This window comes from Lepidochelys kempii, chromosome 12 (genome assembly GCF_965140265.1).
Source record: "Lepidochelys kempii isolate rLepKem1 chromosome 12, rLepKem1.hap2, whole genome shotgun sequence".
NCBI lineage: Eukaryota > Metazoa > Chordata > Testudines > Cheloniidae > Lepidochelys > Lepidochelys kempii.
This window is the reverse complement of record NC_133267.1, coordinates 5,840,393-5,861,997: the sequence shown is the minus strand read 5'-3', so window position 1 is coordinate 5,861,997 and position 21,605 is coordinate 5,840,393. Positions and strand designations below refer to the sequence as shown.

Genomic DNA, 21,605 nt, shown 5'->3' with positions numbered 1-21,605 from the left:
TATGAATGCAGGATTGTCTCTAGGTTTTTGGCTGTTCTATGAGCTGTTGTACAAGATCAGACTTAAGATTACTTGAGTGACATCAACTGTAAAGTTCCTTACTTTTAAGGTTTAGCTCTTTTTTTTTTAATGTAATCTTAATTTTGATTTTTTTTCCCCAGGCTAATATGTTTGTATTTTAAGAAAACTGCAATATTCATTCATTTAAATAAAGTGTTGCTTTGGCCTATTAACATATTGAAGAACTGCGCAGCGTCAAGAGTCTCCGACAAACTTATGAGCTGTGCAAACACACCAGTGATACTGGGCAGACCTTGTAAAGTGTGCTTGGGGTCATGAGGCGTTTAGGACTCCATGCAGGGTTTAGGATGCATGAGGAAACTGCTCTGAACAGATAAATACTTTCCCCCTGAACTAATCCAAGTCTTTACCGAGATCAAAACATATTTGGAGTTTTAGGCCAAGACATTTTTGAAAATGTTGTAAGTGAGATCATCAAATGCTTTGTCCAATTTGGCTGAAACTCTGTGAAAAATCCTCCTCTGTTTAAAAGTTCATGCTTCTAAAATCAATCTGCTTGAAATTTCACTTTGATTTAAAACCGGGCTTATAATGAAAATTATAGTAGCTCATCACACACTATGGATGAGTCAATCATGTTTCTACAAATGTACAGTGGAGACAATATAGTGACAAAGTGCGAGTCACCATAATCTAGGTCAATCCCATTTTTAGAAAAGGAGATGAGCCTCAAATCCAATTTGATTTAACGAGTCAGAACTATTACCCCCCCTAATGCACTGATGTGTACGCTGATTTTTCAGAGGTGTGGGGCATAGTTTGTTCTCACTGACTTCAATGAGAGTTGTGTGTGTGACTGGGACATTTGAAAATTAGGCCAGAGGCTCTTTTTCTGCAAAAAGTCTCCAGGCAGGTCTATACTTAAAGCACTGCAGTGGACAATATGGACGCCGATGGGAGGGCTTCTCCCATCAGCATAGGTACTCCACCTCCCTGAGAGCTGGTAGCTATGGCAACAGGAGGGCTTCTCTCACTTACATAGTGCTGTCTACACCAGTGGTTAGGTCAGGTTAACTGAGTCGCGCAGGGGTGTGGATTTTTCACATCTCTGAGCAACATAGTTATACTGACCTCATTTCCTAGTGTAGACCTGGCCGCCAGGTGTGTAAAACGTCTACATCAGACAGTTCATCATACCTCTGACTCTCCTGTAGAAGATGCACAGTCTCCTGCAGTTTCTTATGTTGTTTTAATTCCAGAGTTAAGTACTCTACTTGGACACTCAGCTGCTCGTTCTTATGTAGCAACTCATCTAAAAGAATTACAGTGAGTTGGGGTCAGCAAAATACAGAGCTGTATGCCTGAACATGCACTTTAAAATACGTAATTAACATTATTAATAGTAATGATAGTACCTCTGAGTAGAATTAACTACTAGTAATGATTACTATTACTACAGGGTTGCACATTTTGTAGCTTCTGTAGGCCGAACTCATGGAACAAATCAGGGGCTCCTGGCATCTTGCCACTCCAACTCACAAGCTCCGTGTGTCCTGCGTGTTTCCTTCTCCACCATGCCACTGTCTCCCGTTCTCCCCATCCATGCTAGAGTCTCCGTGTATCCCCCAGTTCCCCTTCCCTCATACCAGGGTCCCACATTCTTTCCAGCCATGCCAGGGTTCTGTGTGCTCCCATCCCCCACCCCCCAGGCCCAGGGTCTCCCACTCTGCCCCCTGCCAGGGGCTCAGTGTGCACATCCCCATTCTTTCCTTCCACTCTCCCCATTTGTCCTCTTTCTGTCTGGGTGATAAGTCATTCAAAATATCAACATGTTAAAGTCTATTGGGAAGATGGGCAGAGATGAGATGAGGTATTGTTATCCTGGAAAGTGTAAACTGGAATCATCAACCAGGTCTTTGATCTCTAGGTAATTACAGGGGTGCTTGAAGCCATGGCTCTGCAACAGAGAGGAAATGGAGTCCGTGTGTCCCCCATTTTTCCCCTTTCTGGTTTTACGATTTTCACCAAAATCAGTACAGTTCTACTCAACTGGTTGTGATGTTCAAACCCTGTGTTACAGACTGAGAAAGGCCATTACACTGAATGTAGAACCTCAGCTCATTATTACTTTATTTTATTATTCTAAGTCACGTTTCTAAGGGGATTTTCACCATCGTTCCTAGACTCTATTTTAAACAAACTGGCAAATAATCTGTGACCTCCCCCCGCACCCCGAGGAGGAGTCAGTTCTGTATTTTCATATTTTGAGTAATTTGATCTAGATTCCAGGTGCATTATTTCAGGAGCAACTGCAAGGGCCATTTTATGGTTTGTCTGTTAGGGGATTGCCTACGTTAAAATAGGAGCCCCACAGCATCATCTACTGGTTGCAAGCTCTGGCCTCAGCCAAATCTTTGGTGTTATCAAATTCCACAACCAAAGTCAGGCCCTGTAGGAAAGCAGATGCTTACAGGTTCACTGTTCGGTACATGAACTTGGCAAAGCTGTTGCTCGCTTACTAGGCACTAGATATTTATGTAAATATATTCCAGCTAGTACAGATACATCCCAAACTAGTACAAGATAAGATAGTTTGACAACATAATGAATAGGGATGTTTTGTCCAAGATATCAGGAACAAGGGGAGGGTAACACCCAGCTTACACATTTCATGGCATTTGTTTATGTTAGTTTGGTTTTTTTAGCCTATAAATGTTGGGGTACTTTGCCTTGATTCTTTGTTCAGCTGAGGTGGCAGCAGAACGTCCAGTTGCTGACTGAGCTGTCCTTGACCCAGGGCACTCATGTTAGCGTACCTGTAACCACTGAGCCAGGGCCCTAGGACTGTGTCTTGATGGCAATAAACCTGGCCAAGTGCCTTTGTCACTGAACCATGCCTGTGGTCTGTCTTTGAGTAACAGTGCAGCGTTAGTTCACAGGCTGCCATATCTGCTAATAACATTGAACTTCAAGAACAGAAGCACTGAGAAGCTTAAACAGTGCTACCCGAGGCAACAATATTCCAGCCCCCAGCACTTAACCATGCTGGGTAGTACTATCAAGATCTGCCGAACCATCTCTCTGCGCAGAGCTGGGAAGGCACACGGAAAGCACACACAAACACGCAAGCCAAGTGACAATACTCTATCACTGAAGAGTTAAAGGGTGGAAACAAAATGAATACCCCTCATCATGGATTCATGTAAAATAGATCTTATGAAATGAACTCGATATACTTTGACAAGATTTAAAGTCCAATTGTTAAGAGTAATTGTGTTGATAAATGAATTTTAATATGGCCAAGATCAAGATGCTACATCTAGGAACAAAAAATGTAGGCCACAGAATGGGTGACTGTATTCTAGAAAGCAATGACCCTGAAATTAATTAAAAGCCATTGATGGACCTGTCCTCCATGAATTTATCTAGTTCTTTTTTGAACCCTGTTATGGTCTTGGCCTTCACAACATTCTCTGGCAAGGAGTTCCACCTTTTTCTTGTTTTATTATAAGTGCTGTGTGGTATACAGGAACAGTGATTTAAGGTAAAATTAGTAAACTACTCCTTGGGAGGAGAAGATCTGGGACTCCTGTGAGTAGCCTGTGGCAGGGGCTGGTTATCAGAGGAGAATGTTTCAAGAGGACTTGGGGACTGGAGTGCACCTCTTGTTAACCTGCAAGATGAAGCCAGGACTGGCATAGCCCAGGGGAGAATGCTTGAGTGTCTGAAAGGCTGGTGCTGTTAGGGAGCTAACACCCAGTTACCACAAGCAAGACTCCCTCAGGCTAGAGGCAGGGGTGTAACAGTGACTCAGAGTCCTGGGCACCCCGAGAACCATCACAACACCACTAATTAGATGCTACAGCCTTTCTGGCGGAAAACGGATCCTTCATTTCTCAGGGTATTAGTGTTGAGCAGCACTTGGACTTATTTCTAACTCTTCTGAGCTGCAATAACAGCACTTACCAGCAAGGAGAAAAGAGTAATTCAGACACAATCATATCACATATAATAAGCCAAAACCAAGCCTTGTGAACCTACCGTAAGTGAGTGAGTGAGTCCCACTGAAGCAGTAATTAGAAGCAGCAGTGTAGTCCACTTCCTGTAATTGGGAAGATGACACATGGCTCTCCTCCTGCCCCTTGGCTTGCTGCTGCTTCACACAGTCCAGTATTTGACAACAGAGAATAAAAAAGGTTGAAAAATCAAAACGTTAAGAGAAATTAAATGTTTTCCTACAGTCTGATCCAATGTCCACTAAAGCCAATAGGTTTCAGAGGAGTAGCCGTATTAGTCTGTATCAGCAAAAACAATGAGGAGTCCTTGTGGCACCTTAGAGACTAACAAATTTATATGGGCATAAGCTTTCATGGGCTAGAACCCACTTCATCAGATGCATGGAGTGGAAAATACAGTAGGCAGGTATAATACACAGCACATGAAAAGCTGTGAGTTGTCTTACCGAGTGGGTGCAAATTAATTCCAGTTCTGCAGTTTCTCATTGATGTCTGTTTTTGAAGTTTTTTTGTTGAAGAATTGCCACTTTTAAGTCTGGAATTAATTAGCAAACTGGACACCATCAAATTAGACCTCAGTAAAGACTGGGAGTGGATGGGTCACTCAAAAAGTAATTTTCCCTCTGATACTCACACCTTCTTGTCCACTGTTGGGAATGGCCCACATCCACCATGACTGAATTGGCCTCGTTAGCACTATAAAAAGTAATTTCCCCTCTGTTGATATTCACCCCTTCTTGTCAACTGTATTTTCCACTCTACACATCTGATGAAGTGGGTTATAGCCCACGAAAGCTTTTGCCCAAATAAATTTGTTAGTCTCTAAGGTATCACAAGGACTCCTCGTCGTCAAAGCCAAGAGGAGTCTTTCCATTGGTTTTGATGGTCAGTATATCAGGCCCTTTGTGCAGTGATGAATGCAAATGCGTGCAGTGCCGCTGTGCTCTTCCCCAAAGCCAATGCACCTCGCCTTTTAAAGACTTGGTTGAAATGCGTTCTTAAAGAAAAATGGTGCTTTCAGCTGTTAACAGAGTGTGGGGAAGTTCTGCCATTTCCAAATACTTTAAAAAACAATAAAATAGAAAAGGCACTTAAGGGACACTGGCAGGTAGTTCAAGGTTTGTCAGGAACCGGATTTAAACAGAAATGTTTTTCTATACGTTGTTTAAAGGATTTAATTGAAAACAGGTTTTAACTTTGGATGTAAACATTTCCCCTGCAGTGGCTGCAACCTGAACACTGAGCATGGGGTTGGGGATAGAAAGTCCAGCCCTGCCCCTGACTGACCCTGTGCTTTGGGCCAGTCACAAAACCTCTCTGCCCCAGTTTCTCCTTCTGTAACAGGGTGTAAACTTGCTCAGAGGGATGAGGTCTGGACTGATGTTTGTAGACTGCTCTGAAGATAAAAATTGCTATGTAAAGTGATGGCTATTCATGCACTGCTGCAAAAGAAGCAGAAAATGAAACCATCTAGCTACAAAGGTAAAAGTGACTAGTCTATTTCCATTGGTCATACTGCATGAAGCGCAAAAACCAGGCAAACCGCATACATGACAAATTATTATTTTTAATTCTTTCATTTTTAATAATCTGGAGGAAGATTTTACAGGCATAAAAGGCAGATGGGAGCTGAGTGCCTAGCTACTTTGTGTGCCTATGAAAATTTGCCCCCTGAAATGGTGTTAGTGACCTAGATCACGGATGATTTTTAATATACATCTTTCCCCTGCCAATGTCCCTTTATTACATATTAACATATTACACTGCAAATCAAATGCAATACCATAAAACTCTCGAACCACCAGAGGCACAGCCAAGATAGACCCTGCTCTCACAAGGCACTGTCAATAAAAAAGTGCTCCCATTTGACACTTCCACTGCACTGATACTTCCCAGAAGGTCTAGTCTGATGACAGTACAGTGGGACTCAAGGAATACAAATCCCACTTGAATGCAGACAAAAAGGCAATCTGTGGGTCATTTACACCTCTTTGTAATTAGCTGTAGTGATTATCAGTTTTGGATTTTTATGTTACAAGGAAGTTTTCCTTATTGGAAAGTTCATCCCCTTGTTTCCATATGACATAGGCATGGGAAGGAAAGGAAAACACATACCAAAGCCATGTTTGCTCTGTCAAACGGCTCAGCATACTTCAGCTGGGTCCTTTGAAGTCTGGGAGCATTTCCAGCTAAGACTGATGGGCTATCCCCACCTGGTAGGTGAACATCCTTCTGTGGAGGGGTAGAGGCCATAAGGTACAAAAGCAAATCTTGAGCTGGAGCTACAGAAAAACAAATGGGTTGGAAAAGCAGAGTCTGAAGAATAGAGCACTGGTTTCATGTTTAGTGACAGTATCAATAGCATTAGGTGGGAAATGGTTTTTCCCATATGGGGAAACTTTCAAGATTTTGAAAAATTTTCCTGCCTTGAATCAGGATGAAAAGTCAATCTCAAATTTTCAGACTGAAAATCTCCCCAGAAATAAATTAGTTCCTGTTTGTTTCAATAATTTCAAACTATTTTATTTAGATTTCAACCATTTTTGTTTGAACATCTTTTTTTACTTAAATTTTGAAGAGTACTTAGTTTATAGTATTTTGAAACCAAAAATCATTTTGAACCAAAACCTGGAACTTTTTCATTTAGAAAATGTCAATGTCCCATTTTGACAAATTGGAAACATTTTCCCCTCCAAACATTAACAAAATGGCGATTTTATGATAGAAAAATGCTTAGTTGAGAAATTCCTGACCAGCTCTAAGTATCAAGACACCTGGGCACTTAACAGTATCACAGCTGTAGAAAAGGCATGGATTCTAAAACATTGGACAGTTTAGCTCTGACATACTGGTTGGTCCCTAAGGACTAGATTCACAGAGGAGCTTAAGAAGGGTGACTCTGAGCATTGTCACACCATATTTTCAGGTGACTGGAAAATCACTGGGGTTCCCAAAGCCTGAGTTCAGTACCCAGGTTCCCTATACAATGAATGTCCCAGGCCCCGCCACCCCCCCCAGGGACAGCCCTGGCCCTGGAATTTCTGTCAGCAGGCCTGGCTCTGTGCGGCCAAGATCCCTTACTGCAGTTGCATGCCATCTCTCTTGGTCTCCAACCTTTCTCTCACTCCAGGAGCTGCTGCTGCTGCCTTGTGACTCGGCCCTTTGGCCAGGTCCCTGTGCAGTTTCTCCTTCTGGGGTGGGTATCAAAGTCCCTTCTCACCAGCAGTCTCACGCAGTCTTTCCTTGATGCCACTTCCCCCGTGGCAGGTAGGGGTACCCAGGCCTGCCCTCTCCACTCAGCCTATATCACCCTCTTTTGCTGCTTAGTTGGCTGATTGGGCCTGTCTGGCCTAATTCAGCCCTCTCAGAACGAGTGTGGGGAGTGCACCCCATCACAGACCCCAGTCTGGTAGGTGAGGTCTGAGCATGCTTACCAGATCAGGCTCTGCAAGCGAGTTAGGTAGAAGAACCCCTCTCTTCCCCCAGCTCATGCATCATATTGGGGCTTAGGCTTCCAGATGTCTGGCAATATGGCTGTAGTGCAAGTGCACAGAGGTCGAAACATACGCACCTAGGGAACTCTTACTGCAAAAATATAGGTGCTGAGTGATTTTTAGGAGCCTACAGGGTTTTGGAGCAGTTGAGTAGCAGTTTTGTGAATCCCCATGGGGCCCGATTCTTGGATTTGGATGCCTAAAGTGGTCGTTAGCTCCTTTTGTGAAGCTAGCCCAAGATTTATTGCAGCTTTTCTTGACTTGCATTTCTACTATGCACTACACCTGTACAGCATATACTATGCAGCAATTGTAAGGAAAACCACACCTCAGAGTCCCAGAAAACACTACTTACTGCTCAGCAATGTATGAAAAATTATCATATCTTAAGAGAATTCTCCAGAACGTAATGGGGAGCTACCACTTTGTAACAGGACGGGACTGCATGAGAGGAAAGTGATCAGGAACAGCCAGCATGGATTCACCAAGGGAAGGTCATGCCTGACTAATCTAATCGCCTTTTATGATGAGATTACTGGTTCTGTGGATGAAGGGAAAGCAGTGGATGTATTGTTTCTTGACTTTAGCAAAGCTTTTGACATGGTCTCCCACAGTATTCTTGTCAGCAAGTTAAGGAAGTATGGGCTGGATGAATGCACTATAAGGTGGGTAGAAAGCTGGCTAGATTGTCGGGCTCAACGGGTAGTAATCAATGGCTCCATGTCTAGTTGGCAGCCGGTATCAAGTGGAGTGCCCCAAGGGTCGGTCCTGGGGCCGGTTTTGTTCAATATCTTCATAAATGATCTGGAGGATGGTGTGGTTTGCACTCTCAGCAAATTTGCGGATGATACTAAACTGGGAGGAGTGGTAGATACGCTGGAGGGGAGGGATAGGATACAGAAGGACCTAGACAAATTGGAGGATTGGGCCAAAAGAAATCTGATGAGGTTCAATAAGGATAAGTGCAGGGTCCTGCACTTAGGACGGAAGAACCCAATGCACAGCTACAGACTAGGGACTGAATGGCTAGGCAGCGGTTCTGCAGAAAAGGACCTAGGGGTGACAGTGGACGAGAAGCTGGATATGAGTCAGCAGTGTGCCCTTGTTGCCAAGAAGGCCAATGGCATTTTGGGATGTATAAGTAGGGGCATAGCGAGCAGATCGAGGGACGTGATCGTTCCCCTCTATTCGACATTGGTGAGGCCTCATCTGGAGTACTGTGTCCAGTTTTGGGCCCCACACTTCAAGAAGGATGTGGATAAATTGGAGAGCAGCGAAGGGCAACAAAAATGATTAGGGGGCTGGAACACATGAGTTATGAGGAGAGGCTGAGGGAGCTGGGATTGTTTAGCCTGCAGAAGAGAAGAATGAGGGGGGATTTGATAGCTGCTTTTAACTACCTGAAAGGGGGTTCCAAAGAGGATGGCTCTAAACTGTTCTCAATGGTAGCAGATGACAGAACGAGGAGTAATGGTCTCAAGTTGCAGTGGGGGAGGTTTAGATTGGATATTAGGAAAAACTTTTTCACTAAGAGGGTGGTGAAACACTGGAATGCGTTACCTAGGGAGGTGGTAGAATCTCCTTCCTTAGAGGTTTTTAAGGTCAGGCTTGACAAAGCCCTGGCTGGGATGGTTTAACTGGGAATTGGTCCTGCTTCGAGCAGGGGGTTGGACTAGATGACCTTCTGGGGTCCCTTCCAACCCTGATATTCTATGATTCTATGACTGCAGGAAAAGTTACACTTTGAGCCAGAAATTGTACTAAGTGAAATGCAAAAGAGTTAGAATAACTTCCCATCCACAAATGCCAATTGGGAGGAAGCAGCTTGATGTTTAAGCCAAAGAATTTCAGGTCGCCTGGGAGGATAGGTACAGCAAAGACAAAAACAGACTTAAAACTATTCATTCAAATGAAATTTACCAAGAAAATTCTTGTTGAGGAGGAGGGACCCAGCTCCATCCCAGTAACGATCTACCAGCTCCAGGAGCTGCTGTAGGACAACTGCAATATGTGATGCTTTCTCAGTCCTTTTGGGACTTGGACTTTCTGTGAAACTCGTATCATTGCTCAGATCACTGGGGACAGACTAAGGAGAAAAAGGCAAAACAAACTGTTTATTTTTCCAGTAGATTTGCAGTAGATTTGCAAATTATGCAGTAGATTTGCAAATTTGCAGTAGATTTGCAAGCACCTAACTTATGTGCATAAACCAGGTATTTGTGCTTGTATATTTCCAACTGGCACAGAACTAGCCAGGTGCACAGGAAGATACATTCTCACACAAATCAGGTAAGCTGGGGCGCCTGAATTTACATGCACAATTGCATGAGGTTCATTTTGTAAAGGCCACATGTACATAAAGATACATACAATCTAAATAAATCACATAGGGCTTTAAAAACATAAAGAAAAGAGAATTTTTCCTCTCTTTATATTAAGGACATAAAACCTCTTTGAAGTCGTATGCTGCACATAGGTACTACAAGTAAGATGGGTACTAAGAGAGATACCAGAAGAGACTACTGGGACCATGTAGCTTCTCCTCCTGTATATCACAAGATAGAGAATTTCACACTGTAATTCATTCATCATCTCAAGAGCATATGTTTTAGAAAGACATCTGATCTTGATTTAAAGATTTCAAGTGCTGGACAATCCAACACATTCCTTGGGAAGCTGTTCCAATGGTTAATTACACTTGTTCAAAATTAGTGTCTTATTTTCAAGTTGAATTTGTCTCACTTCAACTTCCAGCCATTGGTTTCTACTTGATTAACAAAGGGGTCTCCACTATTTGCCTTCTCATTTAGGAATTTACAGATCATAATCAAGGAGCCTCCTAATCTTTTTCATCAACTAAACAGTCTGAGCTCCGTAAGTCTCTCATTTCCTGTATCTGAATCAGTCTCTTGGTTCTTCTGAGCACTTTCCAATTTTTCAACATCCCTTTTAAACTGTGGACACTAGAACTGGACCCAGTGTGTGAAATCCTGGCTCCACTGAAGCCAATAGTAGTTTTGCCATTTACTTAAATGAAGCCAGAACTTCACACCGATTTCCAGTAATGGTCTCGCTAAGGCCTCCTACAGAGCTAATATAATCTTCCTACTCAGCATTTCTCTCTCTATGTCAAACAACTGCATTTGCCCTCTTACAGCATCGCACTGGGAGCTCATGAACAGTTGGTTTCCATCAGCCATGACCCTTAAATCCTTTTCAGAGTCACTGGTTTCCAGGACACAGTCCCCCAACCTGCAAGTGTGACCTACCTTTGTCCCTACCTGTCTGACCTTGTGTTTGGCCGTATTAAAATATATGTTTGGCTATGCCCCATTTACCAAGTGACTCAGACTGCTCATTACTAATGATCATTAATGATCACCCAAGCAATATCTGTGTCATCTACATGCTTTGTAAACAATGGTTTTATATTTCCTTTCAAGAGCCTTGAGACATGGAAGAATTCCCAGCCTGTTCTCTTAGAACCTGAGAAAATTTACCATGGGGCACATTCTCCACTGCATCATGTGACCCGCTGGTATAATTCCATTGGCTTCCATGGAATTATATGAGTATAATGTGGTGGCAAATTAGTCCCAGTGTTAAGGTACATGGAACTGAGAGGACACAAGAAAGTAGACACAGGCCAAAGCATTAAAGGCTAGATCCTCAGGAATTCACAAAATGCATACAGTCGGAATCAGGACTAGTGTACAATGCTGGCATAAAGTCCCTGCTTGTGTTGTTCTGATTCCTAGTTTTAAGGCCAGGAGAGAGCACTAGATCATCTGGTCTGGCCTCCTGTATATCACAGACCATTACATTGCACCAAGCTACCCCATACTGAGCCCAGTAACTTAGCTTTGGCTAAAGCAGATCTTCCACAACGGCCTCCAGTTTGGATTTGAGACATCAAGAGATGGAGAGTCGACCATCTCCCTTGGAAGTTTGTTCCAACAGTTAACCACCTTCACTGCTAAAAAATTGTGCCTAATTTCTAACTTGAATGTGTCTGGCTTCAGCTTCCAGCCACTGGTTCTTGTTCTGCCTTTCTCCGCTAGACAGAAGAACCCTTTAGTACCCAGTATATATCTGGTGCTACTCTGTGCAAGCCCTCCACTGGGTATATTATATTACAGCAGCCTGAGGGCTGCATATGTAATGCCTGCCTGTAAGAGCCACAAGGTGCTGAACAGCAGCAGGCTTAGGACAGCTACTATGGTGCAACGCCATCACAACCACTCCTCCTTTTTGGTAGCCCTGTCCCCTTCTCATCTACCCTTACAACGAAGAGGACATGTGATGTACAGCCTCTCAGACGGCTGTAGACCACTGCACGTTGACACTTGTGCTTGGGTGATAATCCCCAAACCACGTAGACAAAGTTTGTGTCCAACCTACATGGCCAGTGTGGTGCAAAGTGGGCACAATAACTCCATCTCTAAGACTGGACATTCCATATTAATGTGATCCCAGTGCTGCTAGGTTTGGACCCCCAAGTCTGCAAGATCCTGGATTCAAAATTAAGTGCTGCCAGGTAGTGTCAGAGGAGGATCTATTGCTTACTCAAGTTGGGGTACTGTTTTCTTAGAGTACCTTTTGTATGTTATTTTACGTAACCCATTATAAGTAGCATTCTACAGTTTTGTAGTATTTAGAATAATCATACAAAAACATAGCCACACCATAAAAGCTTTTACAATAATTTTCTGTTACAAACAGGCATATTATAATGAGATGCCAATATAAATCTCCATTAATAGTAAATGCATTTCTGTACAGCAAAGAGGCTAAATAGCAAGACACTTGCCTCCTTATTTGACTCTTTAAAACAATGCTGAGGGGACAGTGATGAATGCAGTCTGTCACTTTGTTTATACCCCATTCTAGAAGGGCTCAAGCACCTGTTAGCTGCCGATTCGCTGTCTTTCCTAGGCATTGCAGATGGGAATGTTTTTCTCATTGTTGCTAGCTGTGACTGCTCAAGCAACGCTTCAGCTGATAAAGGTTGATGCCTTGATGTTAAATCACTGAAGCTCGTAGATAATGTAGAAAAACGAGTGGCTAACAGAGCAGGCTCGCTGGTTAGGTGTGTATTGGTGTTCAGATCTAGGGGAAGGAAAACAGGAATGCAGATTAACCTTCTCAGACATTTTTATCCTCCTTTCCCCCGTGTATCTTTCTGTGCTCTCCGCTAAGCAGTAACTCACATTTACTTATCAGTAAAGGAAGGACTATGATTCTAACATAAAGTGTCAAGGGGGTCATTCATATAAAACAACAACAAAAAAATCCCAAACAAACCAAAAACAAACCCAAAACACTGAGTGACTGTGTTTCTGGGAAGGGCATAGCGTGGGAACAGCTGGGGCAGTGGATAGATGTAGGCCAGGTTGAGTGAATATGTCCAGGCCTGCCAAATGATCAATGATCTGCAATGTGACTGTAGAATCAACATTTTTACACTATATCAAAAGTAATCTAATTAAACAAATATTAATTCAATTTTAGACAAAATGTGGGAGATGCATCACTTTGCAGACATCTTGTCTGAAAGGAGGGTAGTCTTATGAGGTTAAGTGTGGAAAAGAGAGATGGATCTACATGAAAACATTTGATAGATATGTTCCCTTAGAAAACCGTCCTAGTAAGTTTAGTCAATATAGATTGATTATGCTTCAAATTCTCGCCTCCACCCCCTTCAGTCACAGGAAGCACTGTATACACAAGCTGTAAATGAAACAAGCAATGCAAGAATTCCTAGTTATGTACACAACACTGTAAAGGAACTCAACATAAAAGATTAATAATTGGAAACAAAAGAATTTTGTTATCCCCTCCTTGTAAGTTGTTTAAAGGTACAAGACCAGGTAGCTGGTTATCCCCCCCCATTGTTTGCTTTTGCAATGAAGCCATTTGCAACAAATGTGAGAAACAGTCCCATGGTAAAGGGCATCAAAATGCCTTCTGGATGAGAACACCAAATAGCTTTGTACGTGCTGACAAGGTCTTGTTTTTGCAGGCACCAGAAACCCTGTTAAAAATTATAGAACAATTGACTTTGGAATGTGGGCAGGTAGCAGGGCTTCCACATGAACTACAAAAAATCTGAAATGGTAGGAATTACTATTCCCCAAAGGGTCAAACCAAACTGTTGTCAGCTACCTACATTTAAACGGGTAAAGGAATCTTTAAAATATTTAAATATATTGTGGAGAAATATAAAGGGCATTACTGTCCAACGTGGAATAAAATAATAAAAGACTGGGAGGAATGGAAGACATATGACATTTCTTGGCTAGGTAGTGTTGTAAGGGGACACTTTGGCAAACCAGTAAAGTGCCTGAAACCACTATGGCTTATTGCTAAAAGCAGCCAAGTCAGCAGGCTGTAAATTAGCCAAGTCAGCAGGCTTAGCTTAACCAAGGCAGGAGGGGAGGGTTTTTTTTTGGGTGCCACAGAAAGGGCAGCTTGACCCCGCATCCTTCCTGATAAGAATTATGTTGAAGTTGCTGATACATGTATCTTAGAAGAGCAGGATGTGCCCCAGGAATGTCTATTGGGGCCTCAAGGCTGCAAACTCTGGAAAAACCCACACCTGGTTAATCGATAATCAGAAGGAACCTCTTGCTTGACCATTGAGACTGCTTACTTAACAAGTTTGCTTTAAGGGACATGTCATTCTATTACTAATGTATAAATAAGGGGAAAAAGTTTGAGGCAGGGGGACTCTTCAGGACTGGACTCTCTCTCTCTCTGGATGCATCTTGTGTTTCCCAGCGGCAGACGGGCTGCCGCTGTGCCACTCGAGAGCCACACTCAGCTTTGGTAATTATCAAGGGTTGGGGGTGTTTTACTAACCTCTTGCGGACGTGTGCATAAGTGCTTGAGACTAAGTAAAGTTTAGCTTTAAGTGAAAGCACTCTGGTGTTGTCCGGTTTGTGCCAACCATCTATCGGTCGGACGGCCGTGTCTCCCGATTTATTCCCTGACACCACTCACACAGAGTAAAAGTTACCAAGATCTTTGGGTTGAAAGAACCCTGGGTAACAGTGTAGCCATGATTGTCTTCTTGTCATGTCCTCATACTACTTCCCACCACATCCATGCACATGTGACTGCTGATCACTGCACTCTGCCAGATCACCAGAAGAGCATTTATTCTCAAGCCACTGACATTACAGGAGATGCTTCATATTTTAAGGCTCTCTGCTACAGTCATAGGTATAGGGGCCAGAAAGATATAGCCCCACTTGAGCATCACATTTTGTAGCTTAAAATCATTTACGCTCATAGGAAGTGGGATAAACGATTGACAAATAGCAGGGTAGGAGATGATTGCATGCTGGGGACCGGTTGTCTGTCCTCGACCATCGTGTCAAGAAGCTTGACTGGAAAAACCAGCTTGCCAAGAAGAAGTAGCGGCTGCAGAAGATGAGGGAGGAGGTGGATGCATCTTGTAATTTCTGCTCTTCTGTCTGGACAGGTCTTGGATACAAGGCATAAAAGCTGGATACCAGTGAGGATGCTGAGGGTGATACCGCTTTGTTTTTGTTGCTGGCATACAGATGCCCAGAGACTTAAGTGTTGCCCTTAAATATTTTAGGCTACACAGCCTATCATCTGTTTTGCCTGAAAACTGCAAAGGACCCTTAGATGGGAGACCTTAAATGGGCTGTTGAGTTGAACCTCTGGAGGACGGGAGTCATGAACACCTCTCCATATCAATGGCCATAGCCTGAGCAGCAGAGTTATCCCCATCTAGACTGACCTGGAGAGCCATCTTGGCCACTAATTTGCCCTCATCCACTATTGCAGCAGACTCCTGTTTCACCTCATCCAGTAGCCTGTTCTTCACCCTTAAAACATTTCCCACAAGGTAAAATCATAATGACCCAGCACAGCCTGCTGGTTTGCAATCCTAAATTGTAAACTTCCTGTGGAATAATTTTTTCTTCCAAATAGACCCAATTTTTTTGTCTCTTTTCCTTTGAGCACTGATGTCTGGTGGTGCGCACTCTCTCTCTCATTAGTAGCAGAGACAACTAGGCAGCCTCAAGGGATATGGGTACACAGATACTCAAACCCCTGCAAGGGGACACAGTACATCCTTTCTGCTCTCTTTACAGTAGGGGGAAGAGAAGATGGGGTCTGGCATAACACCTTGCCGGGCTCAAGGATAGACTCATTGATGGGAGGGCTACTCTACAGGTACTTGCCAGGGCTAAAACATCCACCAGTCTGTGTGACTTCTCACTCCATTTAAATATCAAGAGCGGTGGTCATCCTCTTAAACAGTTCCTGATGAGCCTTGTAGTCATGGGGTAGGGGAGAAGTATTGTCCAGTTGTGACAGAATAGACACCCTTGTATTCACACCCTACACACGACTGTAATAAGCATTGTACAAAATAGGCCTTGTAAGGTATCATTTGAACACTCAATTTGCTGATCAGTATTCTCCTGGTAAAATGTGTGGCACCATTGAATGTGAATTTATAAGATTCCTCTGAATGGTGTTATTAACAGAAGATCCAAACCCCACAACACTGTCCAAACAGAAGTTGGCAAACAGGACTGTCCTAAACAAAGGAACATGTGCTCTGCTGAATTTGCATTTAAGCAGTAAACAGAGCCATCAAGCAGGAAGGGAAGACAAAAGGAAGTTCAAACAGGTGAAAAAAACAGCAGGGATCATCCTTCCACACAAACTCTTTGGCTCCTGGTTCTCAGCTGGAAATGTTTTTCAAGAGGGGGACTGAAACTATAAACGGGAGGGACTAACACCCTAAGGCACCCGCCTCTCTCTCCCTGCCAATCACATTAATTACACCTGAAGAGACAAAGGAAGCAGGTGTTGGACTCTGGGGGCGGGACCCTGATTTGAGAGTCTGATCAGTAATCTTAGAATGTGCTGGAAGCATGTGGTGAAAAACTTTGCTTGAATCTAATATAGTTTGGTAAGTTAGGAATTATTAAGCCTTTTATCTGTATTTTTCTTGTAACCATTTCTGACTTTTATGCTCATTACCTGTATTCACTTAAACCCTCTCTTTGTAGTTAATAAACTTGTTTTATTGTTTTAGCTAATCCAGTGTGTTTAAATTGAAGGGTCTGGGAAACTCCATTTGGGGTAACAAATTGGTGCACTTAAAGGAATAATGGATTCAATATATTTCCGCTGCCCAGGAGAGGGCTGGGCAGTACAGGAGATAGGTTTCTGGAGCAGGCTGGGCGCTCCCCAGGCAGATTGGTCAGCACAGCTCCGAGCAGCACCCCTGAAGCACTTATGCCTCTCCCCTGAAAGAGCCCGGCACCAGCCAGCGACACCCCCAGGGCCGTCCCCTGCCCGCGTAGCCTGGCTGCCATGAGGTGCTACCAGATGCCCTTACTCGCCGCTGCCCTGGCGCTCCTGACTCTGCTGCTGCTCCTGAGGAGCCAGGTCAGTGGTGCCGGGCTCCTTTGAGGAAGGGGCAAGAGCATATCAGGGGTGCAGCTCGGAGCTGTGCCACTCACTATGCCTGGGGAGTGTCTGGCTGTGCAAAGGCAGCCTGGCTCAGGGAGCAGGGCAGGGAGGGAGGCTGGGCAGCACCCCTGCTCCCACAGTGTGAAGAGCCTGGGGCCCGAGCAGCTCCCATCAGCTTCCAATCCACCAGCTCCTGGAAGGATGCAATGATTTCAAACTGTGGGGTTCATCCCACAGTTTGAATACCTCAGTGCTAAATGGAAGGCAGAAATGTGAGTGGGCGCATGACCCCATGTGCTCCCCAAAGCGTCACCTCTGGGGGGGCACAAATATGCTTGCTCGCCCCAGGTGCTAAAATGCCTAGTTATGTCTTTGATCAAATTAATGTATTTGTTTATTATTAGAAGGTAAGCTTGCACGTTATTGGAAAGGTGTGACCCCTCCCACTACTGGAGTTGTGGTACAGCACAACATGGACTGTCCTTGTAATGAAAAAGCTTTCACATCAAGTACAAAAGAGAAGCACCAAAAAGAGTATAGGTATTTAGAAATTTGATCACGCTTTTTAGTGCAGAGGAGAGCTCCTTAGCTAAGAAGCCAGAATCTTTAGCCGGCCTCTTTGAATATTAACCTGCTCCTGAATAAATAACGTATCATGCAGCATGTTACCATTTTATTGTAACTTTGCCTTAATAAAAAAGAAAACAAAAGAAATCCACCTGTGCTAGTATATTAGGAATCTAAAAGAGGCTTCAATCTAAGTGAGCTTGCGTTCAGAGCTCTGCAACTAGTCAAATATGGACCCCTCAACAGACCTAGAGTCAGCCCATGACACAGGTGGATAGAGAGGTAAAAACAAGGTCCTGTCTACTCCACAAATAAAATGTCAGGGAGTCTGGTTAAAACTGGTTTTTTTCTTAACATGGTTCCAACTCGGAATGTACATTGGCCCTTCACGGTGTTTGTCCAGATCAGGCTTTACTCTGATTATGAGATTCCTCTGCTATCTGGAACTATATTTGCAATCAGCGTAGGGGACAACTGAGTTATAATCATGCTCCCTGACAGGGTTTTATCAAATGCCCCAACAGCTATGTGGGTGAAGCCAGACAATCACTACGCTCTCAAATGAACTCACTCAGAAAAGTGATAGAAGACAAACACACCATATCACCCCTGGGCGAACACTTTTCACAAAATGATCACTCCATACCCAATCTTTCAATACTCATCCTCAAGGGAAACCTACACAACGTCTTCAAAAGGTGAGCCTGGGAACTGAAGTTCATGCTGCTAGACACTAAAAGCCATGGATTTAACAGGGACACTGGTTTCATGGCTCATTACAAAAACCTGCTAGCTAAACTTTAATGGCCCACTTCAAACTCTTTTTATATAAACAAGCTAACCCCTATTGCCTACTCTATCTCCAGTGACTTCCTACAACACATTACCTCTTATGCTTAACTATCTGTCCCAACTTGTATTTAACTCAAACAATCTGATTTCTTTCCTCAGATCGAAGAAGAGTTTTGTGTAGTTTGAAAGCTTGTATCTTCCACCAGCAAAGCTGGTCCAATAAAAGATTACCTCACCTTCCTTGTCTCTCTCATATCCTGGAACGAACATGGCTTTTATTTGTAGGTTAGCCAGGGCCTAAAATTCATTTAGTGGCCACAAAAGTAGGAATGGCAGTAAATACAATCCTTCCTGCCATGGCCTGAACCTCTCAAAAGTAAAACCATTAAGAAAAGTAAGTATGTCTTTACCTGAACTGAGTTTTAAGAGGCTTCGAGTGCTATTGTCCATCTCAGTGTGCTGTGTCAGTAGATCACTACTAGTGGACTGTGAAGTTGTCTTAATTTCATTAGCAGGGCTTACACTGTAATCTCTGAAATTTGTACTTCTCTTATCTTTTTGAAGTCTCTTAAAGTCCTTGTTCTGAGGGGTGGAGGAAAGGTAGAGGTGGTCATAACTATCTAGACCAGTATCTCTGTGTGACTTGTATGGGTTCGTTTTGTTGGTGTCACTCAAATGCAATTTCTTGGTTGAAGAAATGTCCTGGTTAAGGTAATAAATATTAGGTTTTTCTATTATGTCCTTCTCAAGAGAGGAGTCTAAGGAATCGTTTTCTGAAAAAGTCACCCGAAATCCTCCTCTTGTGAGTCCGGCTCTTATTTTGTCTGGGGAGCGCAGGGATGAACGCATTTGTGGTGGCGATGGAAGGGATCTGTATTCTGGCAAAAAACAAGCACAAACATAGGAGTTAAAAATTGTGAAAACTGCAAAACATTCACCTAAAGTTATTTTTATTCATATTCCAACTTCGCACTTAAGTTGCCTGCATTTGTAAGCCTCCTATGAAGAACTGGCCCCCACAGAAAGAAATCATAAGAAAGCAGGCACCTGAATGTAACATGTCTTATGTTGTACACACTTATGAAATCATACATTAGAGATGGAAAAGGTCCATTAGATCTCAGCTATCCCTTCTCCTACAAGAACCAATTCAGGATTATTCCTTACAACATATTCCCCAGTGCTTGAAAAATTCCGGTATTAAATGTCTCAAATGATGGGGCTTCCACCATTTCTCTTAAGCCTCACATTTAGATGACCTGTCACCATTCACAATCATGTTCTTTTTGTGATGTTCATTGCCCCCCAAAATCTCCAACAACTTTCAAACAGTGGAAATTCAAAGAGAGTAACATACTTCTCTAGTGGACTTTGCAAGATCCAGTGCTAATGGTTTTGAAGTTTTAACTCTTTTGCTGCAACAAGTAAAGGGTGTGAGAGCTGGGAGCCTGTGCAGTGAGGAGACATTGGTGAGCTGGCAGGAGACCTATGATGGAGGGGCCACTGCCCAGCTGGACCAACCACTATCAACCTCTGCAGTTGTGCTTGTGAGCAGAGAGCAAAGCAGCACTTGTGAAAATCCGGCAGCAGGAAAATCCAGTCCTTGCTCTTCTGAGCTAGAGACAACACCAGCAGGAGGTGCTGGATATAGCCTAGCACAATTCCTGATGGGAAGACAACTCAGAACTGCTGTTCCAACTCTTGATTATCATACACATTGTAAGGAGAGTGATCACTTTAGATAAGCTATTACCAACAGGAGAGTGGGTTTGGGGGGGGGGAGGGGAGGAGAAAACCTGAATTTGTGCTGGAAATGGCCCAACTTGATTATCATACACGCTGTAAGGAGAGTGATCACTTTAGATAAGCTATTACCAGCAGGAGCGTGGGGTGGGGGGAGAGAAAACCTTTTGTAGTGGTAAACACCCATTTTTTCATGCTTTGTGTGTATAAAAAGATCTTCTATACTTTCCACAGTATGCATCCGATGAAGTGAGCTGTAGCTCACGAAAGCTTATGCTCAAATAAATTGGTTAGTCTCTAAGGTGCCACAAGTACTCCTTTTCTTTTTGTTCCAACTCTGGAAAAGAATCTATCTCCAAAGTGGCCAGACACAAAGAGTAGCCAAATCAGATAAAAGGAAAAACAGCTTATGAAAACTTTTACAACCGATGACGCTCAGGTAGACTAGGCAGTTCTCTAAAACCTGGTGACCATGCTTGTGTCAAATTGGATAGCCAACTACAGCAGTAATAAAGAAAAATAATTCAGTGCTCAAATCATGTGCAGGGCTGGCCCTACACCAAATGGCACCCCAGGCAAGGAACGTCTTTGGCACCCCCCCTCATTTGTTAAACTTTTGAATACCTTATTTTTTATTGCATTTGTAGCCCATTTGATTATTTTGATGCACGATTTGCACGCATGATTTATCCGTCATATAAGACAATACATTTGCACATTAGGCTAGGATCTGTAAAGTTGTATTTATTCATGCTAACAACAAAAACAGCACCCGGTGCCCCCTCAACCCCAGCACCCCAGACAGCTGTCTCGGTCTCCTGGCCCTAAATCCGGCCCTGATCATATGTGACTGAGACCAACAGTGGAGAGTTCAACAGAAGCTATCAACATCTACAGTTGTCTACAAAGTCCTCAGAAAGAGCAATCCGAGCAAAATTTACACATGACAGATGCAGAAGAAAATTCAAGAATTCCAGACCGACCTCTGCCGGTCGTTGCAACTAATGGACTGCCAGATGATCAAGTTGTTATATATTGTTACTAGTGTAATTAGAAAACCAGAACAGAGAGAGTACCAATTCAGAGATACTTAACACATTGATCTGTACTGAACTTTAAAGATAGGGTGATAGTGTACATTTTGTAAATGGTAGGAATGTAAACCTTAGGAGATGTAATGGAATGCTTAACTGTATTATACTGAAGTAACAGAAGGGTAGCCATGTTAGTTTGGATCTGTGAAAGCGGCAAAGAGTCCAGTGGCACCTTATAGACTAACAGATGTACTGGAGCATAAGCTTTCGTGGGTGAATACCCACTTCGTCGGATGCATGTAGTGGAAATTTCCAGAGGCATGTATAAATATGCAAGCAAGAATCAGGCTAGGGATAACGAGGTTAGTTCAATCAGGGAGGAGGAGGCCCTCTTCTAGCAGTTGAGGTGACTGTATTATACTGTTCAACCACTAGATGGTGCTAAAAGAAAAGGAGTACTTGTGGCACCTTAG

At 43.3% G+C, this 21,605-nt stretch overlaps 1 protein-coding gene across 9 annotated transcripts in view; it reads right to left on the bottom strand.

Moving 5' to 3' along the window:
• LRRC36 (leucine rich repeat containing 36) overlaps positions 1 to 21,605 on the bottom strand; it is an 82,538-nt gene that overhangs the window by 42,536 nt on the left and 18,397 nt on the right. For 6 of the 9 annotated variants that reach the window (XM_073307307.1, XM_073307303.1, XM_073307309.1 and 3 more), the window contains 6 exons: positions 18,766 to 19,233; positions 12,342 to 12,640; positions 9,452 to 9,617; positions 6,153 to 6,319; positions 4,063 to 4,177; positions 1,219 to 1,333 (listed from right to left, as the gene is read on the bottom strand). In XM_073307307.1, coding sequence (XP_073163408.1) covers positions 1,219 to 1,333; positions 4,063 to 4,177; positions 6,153 to 6,319; positions 9,452 to 9,617; positions 12,342 to 12,640; positions 18,766 to 19,233 — 1,330 coding nt within the window. Of the gene's footprint in view, positions 1 to 1,152; positions 1,334 to 4,062; positions 4,178 to 6,152; positions 6,320 to 9,451; positions 9,618 to 12,341; positions 12,641 to 18,765; positions 19,234 to 21,605 lie in introns of all 9 variants that reach the window. The other 3 variants (XM_073307304.1, XM_073307308.1, XM_073307310.1) reach the window with 3 other exon arrangements.